Consider the following 18,826-nt stretch of genomic DNA (forward strand, 5'->3'; position numbering starts at 1 on the left):
GGTGTCCCGTCATTATTGTCTGCAGAGACCTCCAACAAGAATTCGACCCAGTATAGGACGGCAGTCAGAATGTCACATCTGAGCTCTCGTTTCTCATTTTGTGATGCAACCCCCCCGGCATCACATCACAGTGCCATTGGAAGTGTCAATGTGCATGTGCCCTTCTAATCCTTGTCTGAGCCAATCCTTACGGCTCCTCAAAGCGGCTCCCACTCTCCACTTATATTTCCCTCTCCATCAACGGTTTCAACACACATCTGAATATCATCTAATAACCAATAGATGATTTAGAGCTCACTTCTGCAGAATCTCACATGATGCAAAACTAATGCGACCTCCTCGAGTTCTGTGGGTGCTGAAAGCACGGTCGCATCGCAGTCGAGCTTCTGGAGCTTCGAATGAATGTTCAGTTTGGGAAGCCGAATCACTTCGGACCTACCAGGTTGTCCCATTGGGACCAGAAGATTGTCATGGGTTTGGGCGGGGAAAGTGAGGGACAAGTGATGATGTGAGTGTGAGCAAAGCAAAACAAAGTCAGGTCGGCGCACACTCCACTGTGCTGTACCGCAGCCTTACTGTGCTAGTCTAACAGGCTTATCTGATGATCCTTGACTGTTGATGAAGGCTTTTGTGAGCATTGAAATGGCTCAGCTTCATTGACAGGAGCAAGGGCCCTGGTCAGCTGGAGCCTCGATCTACGATGCTAGCTTCAGCTTCGACTTGCTCCGGGCTATCATGTTATAACGTGATTTTTTTTTTGCTCTGTCTGGCGCCCGTTCGCAGGAATTTCCTTGCTTGGCCTCGAAGACGAGGTAATACAGCACAGTATAAAGCATGATTCTGAGGACCCTAGATATGGATGCGATTAACTTCCCGCCTGAGTTTGGACCGGCCCGCGAGGGCCAAGAAGCTCCCCGCGGACCCTTCAACGGCTACGGAAAGGCCCACAAACGAACGTGGTGGTGTGTGAGTCGGGATACACGGCCAACGCAATTCAACTTGAGGTACCAAACTCAATTTTGCTGATAAGATGAGAAATGAGAAACCTTCCTCAGCCACGCAGGGCTAGACCGTCTAAAACGGTAAAACACATGGTGCACCCTTGACAGTCGATGGCGGACAAAAGTTTGGTCTGGTCTCATCGAGATTATGAATCATGCGTTGATAGAGGGCGAGTGTCGAGTTATTGAACTATCGACTGTGCGATTCGAAGTCGGCCGCAAGTTGAGGCCTAGTAGGTTGACAGGGTGCCTAGGTTGCAATGTTGCCATACTGTGTGTCCAAGGAGAGGGTAATTTTGATGGCTACAGAGGGTCAGCAATATTCCGGTAAACCCACGACCAAGCCCAGTTGCATTAAATTTACGAATACTACCTCGAGCGCAGATCAAAATATTCGTTTGCCAAGACATCGTGATAGATCACACAACTGCTATGTATGTACTAAGCTTGCGGAAGTGTCGGCCTCCGGAGTATGTAGTTCAAGTAAAGTCAGTACTCAGCATAGAGAAGTAGGGATCAACAAGAAGCATTAACTAAGGTAAGCAAAGTAGAATACATAAAACTCTCCGTGTCAATATGAGCAAAGATGACAGAGCGCGAGCTGAAAAGAGTTGCAGACAAGATGGAAGCGCATTGACATAGGAGAGAAAGTTTAGTCAAAGAGCAATTGTTCCATAATTAGCCCAGATCAGTAGTCTTTTTGGCCGCATACTCTACGACCTTGATGATGGCCTAATTATGCTGGAATGAACCAGGGAATGTGGGCTAAATTAAAAATAGACGTGCAAGTGAGCATTGGGATGTGATGAGATGTGATGGGATGTGTTAGCGCTCTCGCGGTGTCGTAACTGCTGATCCAAACAAGCTTAAGCGCCAAGGCATTGGATTTAGCCCAAATTCCGAGGTGAAAAGAGGGGCTAAAGAGTTAAAATAGTCACCTAGCAGAAGGGCCAAAATCTCCGGCTTAGACGGAGCCCTGTCCCGATGGTGTCAACGAGGAGACCAGAAACGGTTTGCTCGTGAGTGAAGCTGCAGGGATCAGGGATCGTACGGGATGAACAGACGTGAAGACGACGAACAATCGGAGGCGGCCGGTAGTGTTTAATTGCGACGAGCGGAGGCATTTGGGCAATGACTCGCATTGGCGGGGGGAGCTATCTATCCATGACTTGACTAGTCCATAGCGGGAGTGGAATTCATGGGCTTGACAGGTGATAGTGTGATGGATTTGTTTACGAAATGCCCAAACAGTGTGATGAGATATTAAATGCTAGGCCAGGGTTAGAAGAGCTAAGCATTGCCAGATGGATCGGGCCTTTTCACACACAAATACTATCATTTCTATGGTGCTGAAGGGATTGAAATGTGAGCGACCTAGAGAGACAGAGAGAAAGAGAGAGAGAGAGTGTGTGTGTGCGTGTGTAAGTCGAGAGATAAGATAGGATAGCCGGAGCAGAGGATGGCAAGATGACATTTCCAGATTCAGTAACCATCAAGATAGGCTAATGTACCTTGCTAGGTTCAAAGGATAATCAAGGCTCAACCTTGAAATGGTCTGGTCTGGTCTGGTCTTGCATGCCCATATCTACTGATGGTGTAGAGCAGCTTCGATCTGGTTGGCAGATTTACAGATGAGATGACCTTGTGCACTAGCCAAGTTGCTAAGTTAGCTATGTTGGATGGAGGATTTTAGTGATCTGACTGTTGGTTTCCGTTTCTTCATCGGCACTGCAGACAGGTACAGTACAGCCTCCTCCACAAACATAAGCACGCTATCAAGATAAGATTGATCTTGTGTTGCCACAACAGGATCGAGCAGTGACATTCATTGCGTCTCAGCAACTTCTTTCCTGATCACCCAATGGTCAAAGAGCATATAAAATGACCCATTTTAGGCCGCCCGTTATTGCCCGTCATGGTCCGCTTATCACATCATAAACTCACCAGGACCAGCTTGAGTTTCCCCGCTCGGCTCGGTGTTTTGTTGATCACCTCGAGGTGCATTGGTGCAAGGTAAGGGTCTCTCGAGCTAGCCAGGGGTCCCTGAACAGATGCAAGAGCATGGCGGCAGAGATCATCATCTTCTGCGTTCTCATTGGCTATAGCGCCAGAGGTCCCCTGTTGCGCCACCTGCGGCTCGGGGCCAATCCAGATCTGAGGCCGGGGTAGGCAATCAACCGTACTAACACACTTTCGGGTTAGCCCTCTCACCTGCCCCTGCTCCGCGGCAGAAGCTCCTCATCGGTTGGTCCCGTCCCATAATGCGCTAATGCACGCGTGTCACCCTCGGCTGTCGAATCACGGACCAGAAACGCTCTTTTTCACAACGACAGGCCTGCTCACCAGACCGATCTTTTTGCTCCCCAGTCACTGCAGAATGCGACCTGACCCAACATTGGCGCCAGAAGAGCAGAGCTTTTCACTGATCAGCCACTGGAAAACATGGCATTGCCAGGTCATGTCCACTGGAGCAGTGCTCGGGTACATGTCGGAATGCTACGGCACATAGCGGAAGCCATGTATAGCGTCTTGCGCTGCATGAGTGTTGAGCACCATTCTTCACGTACCCAATTCGTCAAGCTCAGCTAAGCTGAGTTGTTGCCGCGTAGTTGCAGCAATCATATGCTGTGTCTCACTGACGACTTTTGCTACGGAGCACTCGACACATACTGATCAGCACTCGAGGTTACCTAGGCCAAACAAGAGAGAGACATGTCAATGCCCTCTCTGAACCCATAACCCCATCTTGACTCGTTCCTTTATCGCTCACTAGGCCCTTTCGACCCCCGTGACCTCCAGATATGGTATTACTCAACAACCCCCGCGCTGTTAGACGTCACTGTCCTCCACCCCTGGTCAAGACATGCACTTGTCCCGTAACACCCAACCATGCCGGTATTCTTTAGAACTGGAGACTTGGTGTTTTTGGCGGCCATCCATGGGGCTTCTGGCTTCTCGACCCGGCTGCGGACAGCCACTTGCAGGACTGCACGCACGAGGTCTTTCGCCGCTTGACCAATCTTAAGGTTGACCGCCTCTTTGACTATTCTATTCGTTGATAATCGTCTAGGTACTTGGCCAGGGCTTCTGTCCTACCACCAGCCTATCTCCGTTGTGTCCTAGAGCCCAACAGGTTTCTGGCCCGATCGTCCACTTCGGCCGAGTTGCAAGACGTGAAGCGTGAAATATGACTCGCAAATCGTGAATTGCACAACTGACCATGGCTGCACTAGATGCTACTGTTTAATGAATCCATCTTAGATGCGACCGAATAGAGTTTTCAGACCAGCACAGTACACTCTCTGCCAGTTGAGCATGGAACGACCCTGATATGAGACCTTGATAGCGGAGGTGAGCTAGCGGTCGGATCCTTGTGCGACCTTTTGGCATTTCCCCTCTTCCGGTGTACATACTCGCGCATGCAGACGCAGGCGCAAGAGCCCGGTGAGCTTCTCTATCCGTATCACCCTCATGGTGATGTTGGGTGTTACTGCTTCTTGGGATGAGAATAGATACTGAAGAAGCAACCCCTACTGATCACCACACAAATCTACTGCGCGAAAGCCGAGCCCATGCCCGAACTCTGGACGTTTCTTCTTTTCGGTGAAAGTAAACATTACGAACCGCATCTCAGCCTTCTCAGGCATCTTGATGGATAGCAGTTGAACCTCGAGTACTAGCCAACAAGTGGAGGGCCTCAAATCAGAAGCCAAAAGTCAAAGTCCAAGCTCGCCCGCCTCGCATATCCTCCCGTGAGGAGCTAGATCCGAATGGGCTCCAACCCCCCCCGTTGATGAGCTCTTCATGCGAGCAGAGTGGCTGCTAGCTATGACCATAGATGACCAGATGGGCACACCATGCGCGACTTTCCCCTTTAGACGACTGAACCCCTGCTCGCCTTATTGTCTTTGTGCATATCTATTCCTAGAGTGGAGTTCCGATGGACACAGAGAGACCATCTTTTGACCAACTCTCCCCATTGGCTTCTCTAAGCGCAGTCGCTGCCTCTGGTGCCATGGCATGCTCGTCGTGCATGATGCAAAAATAGAAACAGGATGATGGGAAGCCATCATCGAATCGACGTGTGAAGGGCCACGAGAGAAGCGGCCAAAATATAAGGATTTAGCCCTCCAGCAGCCGCCCAAGAATTTTGCCCTCTTTCTTCTTCGTTATGTTCAGAGATTCCAAGTGTCGCCAAAGGTTCTCTTGATTCCCCTTCCTCTCTTACCGCCCTCCTCAAACCCTTCTATTACCCGCATCAATCTTTACAATATCCAGTTACAAGCAAGCCGGACTTGCTTCGAACCAGTCAATCATTACTACGCAATTTCCCAAAAGGACATTTCGATTCGAAACGAAACGGAATAACAGACGATACGTTGTAGTCTGATACGTTGGCCTGGCTGCCACTTACACGACTACACACAGAATCAAACAATTCGCTCAGTGATCCGTATTGATCCTGACCGATACAATAACACTAATTTAATTTTGACTTGTTGAAACGGACTTGACAACCTCGGATTCGACATCCCCCCGGTCACGTTTCCCAACGCCCAACCTCTTGGCTTTCGCTTCTGGATCCTCAGCCCAGTTTAAAGCAGAAGACAAGCAAAGACAATTTCTCCATCCCGTCCCGCTCTGATCGACTCCACACTCGACTAGGCCTGGCTTTAGAGTACAGTGTGCGTCTGGTCCCTGATTACACAGTACCACTCCCCCCTTGTCGATCACACACCCCTCCTGGTCCCCTACCACGCCAATACTCTAAGGACCAAGCATCGCAGCCTACAAATGTCTACGCTGCCCCCCGACCATCGCAAAGGCGTGTCGCGAGCAACTGGAAGCACCGTCAACATGACTGTATCACAGTCTTCAAAGGCCAAACCGACCTCCAAAGCCAGCAATGGCAAGCCAAAGACAAAGACGCAGATGCATCGTCGTTCAAGAACAGGTACGCCCGCTTATATACCATGTTACTGAAGTGTAGTGAGCTAACATGAATCCCACAGGCTGCTATACTTGCCGTCTGCGACGCAAGAAATGCGACGAGGGAACTCCCATGTGCACAGCCTGCAAGCACCTCGGCTTGCAATGCGAGTACAAGCGACCCATGTGGTGGAGCAACAACGATATGCGAAGGAAACACAAGGAGGACATCAAGATGATCATCAAGCGCAAGAAGCTCTCTGAGAAGTCATCACACAACATCCAGAACTCTGTCACCAGCTCTCCTCCTGGCCTCACCCACTCTCTTCCCACATCAGCCACCTTCACTGATCCTCTCGACCGCACAAGATCCGCCTCCATTGACTCACAATTCCCAGCTGCTTTCAACTTTAACAGCCCTCCTAGTGGCAATGAGTATGGATTCGGTGCGCCAATGCACCCCGAGTTCATGTTTGGCAGCTACTCGCCTTATGAGATCGATGTCAAGACAGAGCGACAGATGTTTGTGAATGATGTGCCCACAGTTCGCGAATCACACATATCCACCTTCAGCACTTACCACACTCCTCCCCCAGCTGGTACTATTCTGCCCAACGGTCCTCTTGACGGCGAGTGGGCCGAGCAGGTCTTCCAAGAGCGCAAGGAATCCCTTTCAGAGGAGACTCTCAACTGCAACTTCTTCGACTTTTCACATGGCCCTTCCACAGAGTCGAGGCAAGTCAAGATTGAGTTGGATGAGAATGACCAGCGTCTGCTGGACCACTTCATCCAGTTCGTTCTGCCAACCATCTTTCCCATCCTCGAGTCCAACCAACATTGCTCAGTCAGCTCAGATCTGATCCTCCCTGCTCTTCAATCAAACAGTGCCTACCTTCACTGCTGCCTGAGTGTCGCTGCCCAACACCTCAAATCACATACCAATGGCTCCACCTCTACCGAGGACATCGACAACGACATCATGCGCCATCGCTATGCTACCATCTGGGCTCTTTGCGAGGCTCTCAAGAAGGACGAGAATCACCAGCAAATTCTCGAAGCAACCCTTGGCCTCATCTTCTTCCAATCTGTAGTTGGCCGCTATGACGATGGCCTTCTCGATATTCCTTGGCACCAGCACTTCCAGGCTGCCATCAGCTTGGTACAGAAGCTTGACCTTCCCGGCATCGTCTCCGATCCTACTCGGGCTTCAATGCAAACCCCCTTCAACATGTCTCTCTCGTGATGGATTGACATTCTCGGTGCCACGATGAAGGGTCGCTCACCAACATTTGCTCACACTTACCGTGAGAAGCATCTTTCTCAGCTGAACCCTAGCCTCGGCCTGCGTGAGCTGATGGGCTGTGATGACCGGGTCATGTATCTCATTTCTGAGATCGCCTGCCTTGAGTCTCTCAAGAAGGATGGCATGGATGACTTCACACTATGCCAGCATGTCTCTGCCCTTGGAGAACAGATTAGCTTGACCGAGATGGGTGATGCAGGCCCCAAGATGCCTTTCAATGCCAATGGCAGCCTTTCACCTAAGCAGCTTTCTAAGAACATGACCATGGCCTTCCGCATTGCGGCTCGCATCTTCCTCTGCAGCCTGGTTCCTGGATTCAACCCCAGACAGCCATCCCCTATGGGCTTGGTTGAGAAGCTGACTACGGTGCTTCAACACATTCCCTCGGGCCCCAATGGGTTTGACCGCAACCTTGCTTGGGTCTATCTCATTGGCGGCTCCATCAGCGTTCCTGGTAGCTCATTCCGTGCATTCTTCGAGGACCGCCTGGCTCAGCTGGGCGACTCGGCTAGGTTTGGCACCATGGGACGTGTAGCCACCCTCCTGCACGAGGTGTGGGTTCAGAATGACAGCCTCTCGGGTGTGAGCACACCCGGGTCCACGACGTCTGAGGCGTCCCAGCTGCACATCCACTGGCGGGATGTCATGGAATCGAAGGGATGGGACTTTTTGTTGATCTGAGCACTGCTCTCTGTAAACCTTCTTGGCTGGCCTTTGAAGGGTAGCAGGACCGTGCTGGGTGAAACCATCAAGTTCTGCTCTAACCTTCCTTCTTTTCAGTAACATGAGAGCGGCCAGGACCACCTCATCAGGCGAAGCGGGCATTTGCCAGCCGTCGAGGACCAGGCTTGGAAGTGAGACTTCCATGTCCTAGACGAGGGTATGTTATTCACTCACTCTCTGTCCCGAAAGGGCAGAGTTATCTTTTTTCTTGTCTTCGTTTCACTTCATATACAATGATACCTACTGGGATGGGTTACTAGAGGAAGCCGCAAGGCGTCTTGAGATGAATGTGGGAGCACAAAGAGCGACACTTGGATGCACCACACTCGACATATTTTGATACGGGGACGAGGCGTTAGGGACATGCATGCACAGGACGTTTGGCAAAATATACATGGCCATATGCAGGAACAAATGGGGCGGCAACACGATGCCGTTTTAAATGTCAGTTTATTGGATGGAAACGGCCGAGTACCGCGAGACTCGGGATCACTCGCTATTGTTTATTACTTTTCTATGATACCAAGCGGGCAATGGTATGGGGGGGTTAACGGCGCAATGAAGGATCTGGGGTAAAGGCGCCGTGAAGGATGACGATATGAAAAGAGAGAGGCTCTGGGAAGCTGGTTATGGGCTAGCTCCCAGAAAGGAAGCGGTATACAGATAGGACAATATGACCTTGCTGAGACAAGGCAGACAATGAACAAAGCGCTTTATTGTTGCAATTGGCACTCTAGGCTGTGAAATTACCACTCAATTTATTTATTCCCTCACTGTAACGACCATGGAAGGTGAGATTGACAGTATCTGTCTGATCATGTAAAATCACACCACATAATCCGGGGACTTTTTTCCAGTGCTGACTGCAAGCCTCTGAAAAGGGATCACAACTCCGAGAGGCACAACTGGGATAGGAATTAATGCCTCGGTCTGATTACTCTACCTGCAAGCATGTTATTCCGCATACGATGGGTACTCTTTACTTGTGTGCTTATTTATCCCCTGGAGAGGTCAGCATCATCACACCATGAAAGCCGGGGAGAGGTATGTTCTCCTTGGGGGTGGTATTGATGAGATGCAGATTATGTGCTGCTACGGTAGGCATCTAGATACAGGGAGTTTTTCAGCGGTCTGAGAATGTTTATACTGTGGCACACGTGCTGGAGAAATGAGGCCTTATGCCCGTTGCGGATGTATGGAAAGGAAGCCGCATGCAATGCAATGCGATGCTAGGTATGCTATGCTATGCTATGCTATGCAAATGCAGCACGAGGACAATTCATAGTATGTATATTTGGGAACCTTTTCCTTATCTACATCATCCTATAGATCATCTCTCTCAAAGCCTCACTCTATATGAGAATGTCCAATGCATGCAGCATCATGAGCCGTTACTCCGTACGAGTCGCAGTGCATCTACAGGGACGATACAGAGACGCACCAGCGCACCAGCGCATCGCATAGCAGTGCATTTGATTTACAGGACGGAAACTTAGAGGCAAACACGTATTCTTCAACAGCGACAGAAAGGGAAAGACAATCCTCCCCAGTCTTCAGGGCTTCTGGACAGTGCGGGGAGCTACGAGTTGCTAGATCCAATGACTTACACGCCCCCTGTAGGTAGGGCACCTATTCTTTTCTTTACTGACCGCAGCGGAGAAGACGTGGACTTTTTGCCTCTTGCCGAGGACCTATCTAGGCGAATCTGGAATTTGTGAGATGCATTTCTGTGTGCGAGAGTCCAGGGAGTGGCTTTGGCGAATACAGGGGGATCGGGTAAATGGCATGCAGTACGGACGGATATAGACGAAGAATATTGCAGTACGTTAGCAATTATAGGACAGAGGCTTTTGGTGGTTTGTATCACGATAACCTATGGGTGTAGGGGTTCAGTTAGTCCTGTTACAACAGGGACAAAGAAACCAGAGAACGCACTGGAGATCAAGATATCCGTGCTTTGATCCCGTGACAAGGTCATGTTGTAGAAATTGGTTCGTTTACTGGGATCTATCTATCGTCACTGACAAGAACGAAAGAGAGGCAGCCCACAACGACAAGAAACAGCCTATTGAAGCCTAAATAACACAACACTTTTTTTTCTTTCTCTCTCTTTTTCTTCACTCACTCTGTGCCCAGAACTGGCCGTCAAACAGTGACCCCTCTCATAGAGCTACTCGTCTCTGTCATTGGATCTCATTACAACCTGAGTCCAAGTTAGAAAACTACGCGCCCAAACTTAGCGCTTGGCTATGAGTCTTCAGCGCCTGAGACAGAGCCCCCCTACAGCTAAACTTTTAGTGGGCTCTGCTCGAAAGGAACCAATCCGCGACATGCATCGCCGCGCGCTTAACGTCTTCTGAGACTCTCAGCCAACCACAGCATTTTCGTCTGTCTCAACCATGGCGACATTATCGCCAAACAAAACCAGTTTCTATATTTCCCCAGATCTAGCAGTAGCAGTTCGTTCCAAACCGACTACCTACGTAGTGTCTGCTGGCGTGTCAAGCGATAGGCCCTAGACCCTCTCAGCGACTGGCTCTCAGCCTCTCTGATCAACCGCCCAATGGTCTCTGATGCGACAGTCGAGCCTGAAATATCGTCCACGAATGGGTCGAGATGACTCTCAACGGACAAGGCGGCAAGGCAGTGGAAAGACCATGTCCACGTCCACGATGGAGAGAAGACGGTTCCCTTGTCAGCGACCTCATGGTTCCATTCTCCGTCTTTGTCTAGTACCCTTGTCCTCCCTCTTTTTCCTCTCCCTCTCCTGTTCTGCGTCCTGTATTTACTGTTCCGTTTCTTCACCTTTGCTGTTCTATCGAACAAACAAACAAACAAACAAATCATATTCACTTGTTTAGTTGACTCATTCCTTTCCTCTTTGTCATACGCGCTGGTTGTGTCTGACCTGCCAACTCATCTGCATATCATCTTGTCTTGACTCCTTGCATATACAATATCGCATTCTCTTCAAGACATTCACTCCTTCAACAACGAACCAACACAACCAACCCCAAGAAACTAACGCTAAAGACAACAACCAACAACTACACGCATAATACACACCAAACATGCTTTTGGGAAGACTCCCAAATCCCTTGAGGGTTCTGTTCATTACAGCCCTCTACGCTTCAACATCTTCCGCTCTCCCCGCCAACAGCATCTTCGCCCGCCAAGACACATGCGATGCGGATCAGACATCATGCAACAGTGACATCGCCAACTTTTGCTGTCCCAAGGGCAACTCCTGCAGACTTCTCGCTGGCAAAACCACAGCAGTATGCTGTCCCAGCGGCCAGACCTGCAATGTCATTCAACCCATCACCTGCGATATCCGCGGCCAGGACCAGAGAGAGTTCCCCAACGCCCCTGTCAAGACGGTAGTATTCAACCTCGATCTTGAAAAATGTGGGCAGAAGTGCTGTCCTTTTGGATACTCGTGTGAAGACGAGCAGTGTGTGATCGACAAGGATCAGACCAATGTCCCAGAAGGCGCTGAGCTTCCCAACGAGACGTCTACGCCTGTTCCCAGTGCGATAACTACTGCTACGGGGGCTATCGAGACCATCTCCATCAGCGCCGCACCCTCCACGAGCGCTGAGCCCACAGCAGCTGTTGGCTCGGGCAATGATAGCTCAGACAAGGACGGAGACTCAAAGTCCGACAACTCGGGGCCCGCTACTACCTCCATCGTCGGCGGCGTCGTCGGCGGCAGTATCATTCTCCTGATCATCGCCGTTGTAATCTTCCTCTACGTCCGTCGTCAGAACAAACGTGATGCGCAAGGCTCAGAGAAGGGTAGTCATATTTACGGGCACGGCCGTCGTTCCACGAGCGATGCCTCGTTCGGAAACATCATCTCCGAGCCCATCAGCCAGCCCAACTCTTACCGCGCCGACTTCATCCTCAAGACCCCTTCAACCCAACGCTCCAGCATTGTGCCTGCGCGCCAGCTTTCCAGTGCTGGCACACACCTCAACGCCCCACCTCCGCGGATTCGTATCTCTATTCCGAATCCCTTCGACTCACCCAACCCCTCACCCAATGCCCAGCCCAGTCCCCTCGACAATGAAGAGTCTCTTCGACATGGAAACGTTCGGTTGCCCCCGATCCGTGCTATGAAGGGCTCGTCGTACTGTAGTCGTCGACCAAGCACCCCTGAGCTTCAGCGTGAGCCGAGTAGCGAGAATATCAACGTTTTCGCGGACCCCAGCACCATTGTAAAGCCCCGCCCCCTGACGAGAGCGACAACATTCACCGACCTGATGGACGAGGCTGATCTCGGCGCTGTGCGGCGAGGGAAGCCCTACGTCCCCGGAACCACTCCCAGAATCTAGACCTCACTGACCTACACCATTTCCTTTTCGAGCTACACCATTCACGTCTCTCTCTAATGCAACATCCCTTCACCACCATCTGCAGTGCAGGGTGGCATCCTCTCACTAGAACTGATTTTGGGCGTTGCGGATATAAATACTGGAGTAACTGTCGTTTATACCCTGGACTAATTCAATAAGACCCAAATCTTGTTGCGCTTTAATATTGCAGTGTTTTATGTTTGATAAGAGTCATAGATAGATTATTTAAGAAATGATATGCGAATATTTGATCATCTCGTCTCAAGACAAGTGAAGCAAAAGGAATGGATCAGAAACCAGTCAGCAAGTTGGATCAGTGTAGTATCAAAGCTTGTATATGTTTGATGTATAACAACAACAGCTAAATAAGTCACAACGATCAAGAAGCACTCACTTTCCGCTAGCCGTTTTTTCTGACTCCAGCGCTCCCATGAAAAAAAAAAAAAACGCTATGCCAACCCGTTGATTGATGAAAGGAAACCTAGCGAGTGAACAAGATGCGGCCCGCGAGGCTCATGCCAAAGGAAACGAATCACACAAAACAAAAAGCGCATTGATTGGGTATGTGCGCCTAATCCATCACGTCCATAAACTTCCTATGTGGTGCCAGCCTGGATATTACCTCCAGTATTTACTCAAGGTAGTCAATTTGCGCATGTTGATGCCTCACATTACGATGCACTTCTTATCCTTCTCTTTCTCCTTTTCCCTCTCTCCAGAGCCAGTCGATATGTCTGTCCAACCTGCACTACTTGCAGCATCTGCAGCCTTCTTCTTCTTCTTTTTAGATTTGGCTGACCAACCACGTTTTTTGGCATCCTTGATGTTCTTAGCAGCGCTTCGTTCAGCACGACTTGGCCGGCGATTAACTGTTGGTGATGTCCTAGTTACCGGCACTGGAGGAGCATGCAGCCATGCCGGCACCTGCTGGGTGGGCAATGGAATGGTGGTGGGCGGGTTGCCTCCGTGACTCGAGGCAATACTGTAGATGGTTTCAAGTCGCTCAACAGTCGGCCTCTGATTCGAGCCAGGTACCGGCCGTGGGTGCCGGGGGATCGGGGCTAAAAGAGGAGTCTCATTCCTTCGCCCAGATACTTGCCGGCTTGGCGAGTCGAAAGCACCCGATACACCCTTAGGAGTACTAATTATAAGAGGTTGATCGGGTTCTGGGCGACTGAGGTTGGATGGCCCTGGCAATAATGAATCGGGCAGAGAGCTTGACACGTACGAACTGCCGTCAAAACTCCCGACAGGCCTTCTTGGGACCTGGAACCCTCCAGAAAGCCGTCTTGGGTTACCCTGGCTAACTCTTTTGCTGAGACTCGCAAGCTGACTGGAACTCGGCAGAGGGGGGAGGCCCGCAATCGATTCATCTGCGGCCTGTTGTTCGGCAGGCGCAGACATTGGGAACGGATACCCATCAGCCGAGGCAACATTCTGCTCAGCCTCATGGCCTGTAACTCGAGGCCAAGTTTGAGCATTCGAGAGCCGCCTCGCCCTAGGGGCTGGGTCTGACCCAATCTGGGCCGTAGAAATGGCCGGTGGCACACTCTCCACATTTACCGCCAGTACTCGAGTACCTGGGCTAAAATGGTCGTAAGTTGAGATATCTGCCTGCACTGGTGAAGGTGACCGTCCCTCCCTGGAGTTGATAGGAACCGTCACAGCCCTGGATGTAAGAGCTGACACAGCAGATGATATTGATGTTTGTCGTGCCCTGGTTTCAGAAGTTCCACCTGTAAGTTGAGGCGCTTGCTGTCGTGGAGAACGGGGGGGAGTTACGTCGTATAGATCAGCATCCTGATCCGTCTGGGGTACAGGGCTCACACCGTTTTGTGTTGCATCACCAGCCTGCAGTTGATCTCTAGTGGTGTATCCTCGTAGGGGATGTTGGCCAGAGGCTTGCTGTGATGAGTTGTTTCCAGGCTGTTCGTCTTTGGATTCGGTGCCGGATACTCGGTGATCCTCAGACCCAGGACGACCAGAGGCGGATGTAGCATGACCTGGCAGTGCTGGCACTGGAGCTGGAGCGGGAACAGATGCACCGCCAAGTCCTATGGGAGCAACAGAAGGACCACGCATAAAGGCCGGCAAATCGGGGCCTGGGTCCTCCTTTTGATATGGTGGAGGAGGAGGTACCCAATTGTCAGCATCACTCTCATGTGGATGCTCTCTTCGGCCATCAGCACGACGATACTCAATACGTCGTCCATCTGCCGTTCGGGGATGAAGGGATCTGTCGACGGCGGCAGCGGTCGCAGCACGTCGGAGCGTGGTCTGGGATCGTGGGCTAGCATGCGAATAAGGGGCATCTAAAGCCTCCATTTCCTCAATCGAAGGAGCGTCTCCATCTTCACTAGGGCTCACAGGCCCAACGGCTGCCCAATGATTTGCTGGCTGAGATGGAAGCTGACCAATCCTCCGAGGAAGCAAAGGGTCATCGTCATCATTGTTGTGGTCATCGTTCAGCGGCATTCGAGGAACCGCCGGTATTGCTGCAGCATCTGGAGCTGCACGAGGTCGAGAAGCAGACGTAGCAGCCCGAAGCAATGATGATCCGCCACGGCCACCTCGCCTTTGAGCGACAGTACGTCGTCGCACAATGGCGACTTCGGTTGCCAGATCGCGTTGCTCTTCCTCCAGCACCTCGGGATTATCAGTGCCGACCTCAATGATGATTTCTGACTTAGTTCCGTTGCAAATGCCATAGTCAAAGTCCAAGAGCGTAACTCGACCACCATCGACAAAATCCATGTCTTCCTCCTCAGTCACTAGCCGCGATGCTCCGACCCCCCTTGCGGCAATTACCAGGCGCTCCTGAGTAGATGAACTACCATGCCCTGCAACCCATTTCACCGTTTTGACTTCCCCATGGTCGGCAACCTTGAAGCCAGAAACAAAGGTGTTCCTTAGCTGGTCGCACAAAATCTGCCATTTGGGCACTCTGACACCTTCCGGGTTATTGATTCGCGTAGATGCCCGTCGCGATGTACCACTCCGGTCACTATTTTGCCTCCCTAGACCAGGCGCTGACCCATCGTTTGACGATGATACATTGTCAGGGACAGCATCCAAGTCCTCAGGTATGCCATATATCCATACCTCCCTCCCCTGAAACCCAGCCGACACTAGTTCACCCCGATATGTCGTAGAAGGGAGCGTGGAGGGAATGAGGCTGGCTTGTGGAGATGCGCTTGGTACGGGTCCCGTAAAGTAAGTGGTGCCATTCCGAAGGTCATCAATTCGAACAGCTCGGAAGGTCTCGAAACTCCTGTCGTAGGTAAAAGTCCAGCTTGCCTCCTCTTCACTTCCATCCTGAAGCAGAACGGCATGACTGCAGTCACGACTGGTGTTTGGGAACAGGATCGACGTTGTCCACAGGGGGCTCAGGTTATCTTCAGACATATGAGGGCCTGGATCATAGTACGGAGCTGTAATTATGACGGTACTAGGTGGCGCCGAATGAATAGTAGTACCGAGAATTTGAGTCCCGTCAAACGAGAAAGATAAAGCGTCGACAGCATCACATTTCACAGCTCTTCGATCAGTGGCCAGCGCATCAGGCCTTAAAGACGATACCTCGATGCCACCTTCATAAGCAGCAGCCAGAACAGAACCACATGGTGACAAAGCAATCGTTCGGGGAGTGTTGTCAAGAATTATAGATCGTGAGCGACGGGGTGGGCTTTGTTGCAAGTCGTATAAGTCGACCTGCATCTCAGTAGATAAGACTGCCAAGAGAGTGCCTTTGTCGTTGATGCAAGCGGCGACAGGCCGACGAAGAATCTTGAACTCCCTCTTGACCTTCAGGTTCAAACCTTGTAGGTCAATTACATAAATCCTACCCGAATTGTATGCCAGAAGATGGTGCCCCTTTGGGGATGCACTGTATTGCATGCCCTCGCCACCGGGACATGACGAAGAGCTAATGGAAGTCGAAATAAGCTTAAACGTCGTTTCCCTCGGTCGTAGGTATGCCTGGAAGAGGTTTCGCTTTACTTCACGAGCAAAAAGCCGTCGTAACTCGGGGAGTTTGCCATCGTCCGATTGTGGTGGTGTGGGATGGCTCGCCGAATATGAAGGGCATCTCGATAGCTGATGGCGATAAAGATGAGCTCGTTGAGAAACCCCCCTCCATTTGCGGTTCAGTAGCACAAGAGATGCAAAGCCGTTGGGGTCAGTTTGTCGAAGAATACTAACAGGGAATGGCAAACGTTAGCACATGATGAAAGGAGAGGACGGCGCTTGTCGATGACACTAGTCGCGCGATACGACCAAGGATAAGTTTGATGTAAAGTTGCGGAAAAATCCTGTATTTACTCACTGTTCAATGATCTCGTCGGGGAGTCTGTCAAAAGGCGGAGTTGGAGAAATGGGCATCTTCTCGATACTGGAGCGACGGACGTCGGTAACCGACGCGTCCATGACGCTTTGTCGCTCTACGGTGGGAAGCCGTCGAGCATATCAAGTCGATGGGTCGCGACTGTATCAAGGAGAACGCGAGAATGGCGGAGATCGTGTATCGGGGACTGAGTCTTTGTTGTAGAGTCGAATGTTTGGCGAGAGTGTGAGTCCAGATCTGGAAGCAGGTGTCGGAGTGTGGCTGAGGTTTCCTGTTCAGCTCGACCTAGGCGTGACGATGGCGGGTTCCCTTTTGGTGAAGACTGATGAAAGTTTGGGGGCGATTCGATGTAAGCACTAAGTAGTTGGTAGGCACTTGATTTAGAGGACAAAGCAGGACGCGACACACAAGATTCGATTAAATTGAACTGCATTGAAAGAAAAGGATTGCTTGTCTAGTTTGTACATTGCATTTGCTGATATACCCACCTAGAGGGCTATGGATGATCGGCATATTGCCAGAGCTTAATCAGTAGTCCCCTAAACCTGGATGTCCAAGAGTCCCATCCCCAGCTGCAGACATCATCGCCTGTATTAGATCTAGCTACTAACTATACTGTACTAAGATAAGTATGCCGTCCAGCCCTAGTGCATGGACCGTGTTAACGTGTCTTTTTTCTTTAGGACGAGCTGAAACTGAAAATCGTTGGAAAATCGTTAGGAATTGAGAATATCACGTATGACCGTTGTGGAATAATCTTTGACTTTTGATTCTTGTCTGTTGATTTGATACCAGCCCTTGATCCACTTGCCATGACTTGAGGTCAAAGGGGAGGAAACCGAGGGACGACGGAAATGCCTCTCAAACATACAAGCTCTGATAAGTTTATGCTATGCTACGCCAATAATAGGTTATTTGTTAACTAACCATAAGCTTATTACGTGGTATCAGGTTTGTAATTACTACCTACCTACCTATGTATATATCTGTGATTTTTACAATAAATATGACTGGCTAGGTACCTGGTTTCTCTATTGGTAAAGAAAGTGCAAAAGAGTTTCTCATTTTCCATTTGCACCCCCTAGGTGGCCCACGTCTTTCCTTGTCTATGGCTGGTCTAGGACTCTAGAGCATCCTGCAAAGTGAGTAGAATTTGCCGAGAGATAACCTTGTCGTATACGCGTTTTGGGCTCGGAGAATGGATGGATGCGAAGGTCGCCTTTTGAGGGGGCAATGGTGTCCATGAGGACATTTCGCCAACCGCTGGATTAGCCAACGCCAGGCGAGATGGAGGCGTAGTGTTGCAGCTAAACATGCAGGGTGCTTGGTGAAACCCCAAAGATAGGGGAGATGAAGCATTCAATCATGCGAAGTATGGTACTGGACGATTTGAGACAGATGATTTGGAGTCGACACGCTCGTTAGGGGTAGAGACCCGACGGGCGTTCTAACTATTGCCTGTAACTAACGCTTTTGACCTTCAAGGCTATTTCCTACCTATAGTACCTAGTTATGAAAGGCCTTGTAAAAATTGACTGTAAGGACAACTGCCAGGTACTGTAAAAATGGTGGAGCAATGTAAGCGACGTCCATGGTGAATGTGACTCCTCCAGCGTCTGCAGTTTGGCACTCTGTAATCGAGGTGGCATTTCGCGACAGCCACATGCCACTGTCTCACGACCAAAGGCCGAATCATAAGCCACAGCAGCAATGAACGCGCACTCGTCCTCTATTGGAATTTACTGGGACGATCAAACCAGATGTGACATGTGTTCTTATGTATACTCGCACAGGGGATGTAGTGTATCGGTAATTCCAGTACCATCCCATCCGTTATCGTTCTATATACTTGTAGCACATAGAGAACCATCACGGATATACGGAAAAGTCATTATTGGTACCTTGGCGTCAACCCATAACATGAGTTATAGCATACCAGAAAGAGGAGAGGTGCGACCAATGCCCTCATTCGGTCTGTTGCACTCATTCAGTATGCAACTCTACCACACGAATTTCTCTCCTTCTCCTGCGCCGTTGTGAAGGACTTGGTCAGAAACCAGCTGGTGTAACCCGAGTTTTCATGTCGCCGGCCGTATTAAGTAGTGGTCGCTACCTAGGCGAGATCATCTATAATTAGAAATTGGCAACATCTCGTCCTGCCAGGGTACAG

At 50.4% G+C, this 18,826-nt stretch overlaps 4 protein-coding genes across 4 annotated transcripts; 3 read left to right on the forward strand and 1 right to left on the reverse strand.

Annotated features, from left to right (window-relative positions):
• Positions 1-5,795: 5,795 nt before the first annotated feature.
• FPRO_04545 (uncharacterized protein) lies at positions 5,796-7,173 on the forward strand (the record flags this gene model as incomplete). The annotated part of the gene is made up of 2 exons (XM_031230067.1): positions 5,796-5,955; positions 6,014-7,173. 2 exons carry the CDS (start codon positions 5,796-5,798, stop codon positions 7,171-7,173), a joined length of 1,320 nt encoding a protein of 439 aa, XP_031080241.1.
• A 24-nt stretch (positions 7,174-7,197) lies between these two features.
• On the forward strand, positions 7,198-7,914 carry FPRO_04546 (uncharacterized protein; the record flags this gene model as incomplete). The annotated part of the gene is made up of 1 exon (XM_031230068.1): positions 7,198-7,914. The coding sequence occupies one exon, from the start codon at positions 7,198-7,200 to the stop codon at positions 7,912-7,914; it is 717 nt and encodes a 238-aa protein (XP_031080242.1).
• A 3,113-nt stretch (positions 7,915-11,027) lies between these two features.
• On the forward strand, positions 11,028-12,293 carry FPRO_04547 (uncharacterized protein; the record flags this gene model as incomplete). Its single annotated transcript, XM_031230069.1, has 1 exon — positions 11,028-12,293. The coding sequence occupies one exon, from the start codon at positions 11,028-11,030 to the stop codon at positions 12,291-12,293; it is 1,266 nt and encodes a 421-aa protein (XP_031080243.1).
• Positions 12,294-12,980: 687 nt separating this feature from the next.
• On the reverse strand, positions 12,981-16,739 carry FPRO_04548 (uncharacterized protein; the record flags this gene model as incomplete). The annotated part of the gene is made up of 2 exons (XM_031230070.1): positions 12,981-16,509; positions 16,639-16,739. 2 exons carry the CDS (start codon positions 16,737-16,739, stop codon positions 12,981-12,983), a joined length of 3,630 nt encoding a protein of 1,209 aa, XP_031080244.1.
• Positions 16,740-18,826: the final 2,087 nt, after the last annotated feature.

This window comes from Fusarium proliferatum (genome assembly GCF_900067095.1).
Source record: "Fusarium proliferatum ET1 genome assembly, contig: FPRO_scaffold004, whole genome shotgun sequence".
NCBI classification, from domain to species: Eukaryota; Fungi; Ascomycota; class Sordariomycetes; order Hypocreales; family Nectriaceae; genus Fusarium; species Fusarium proliferatum.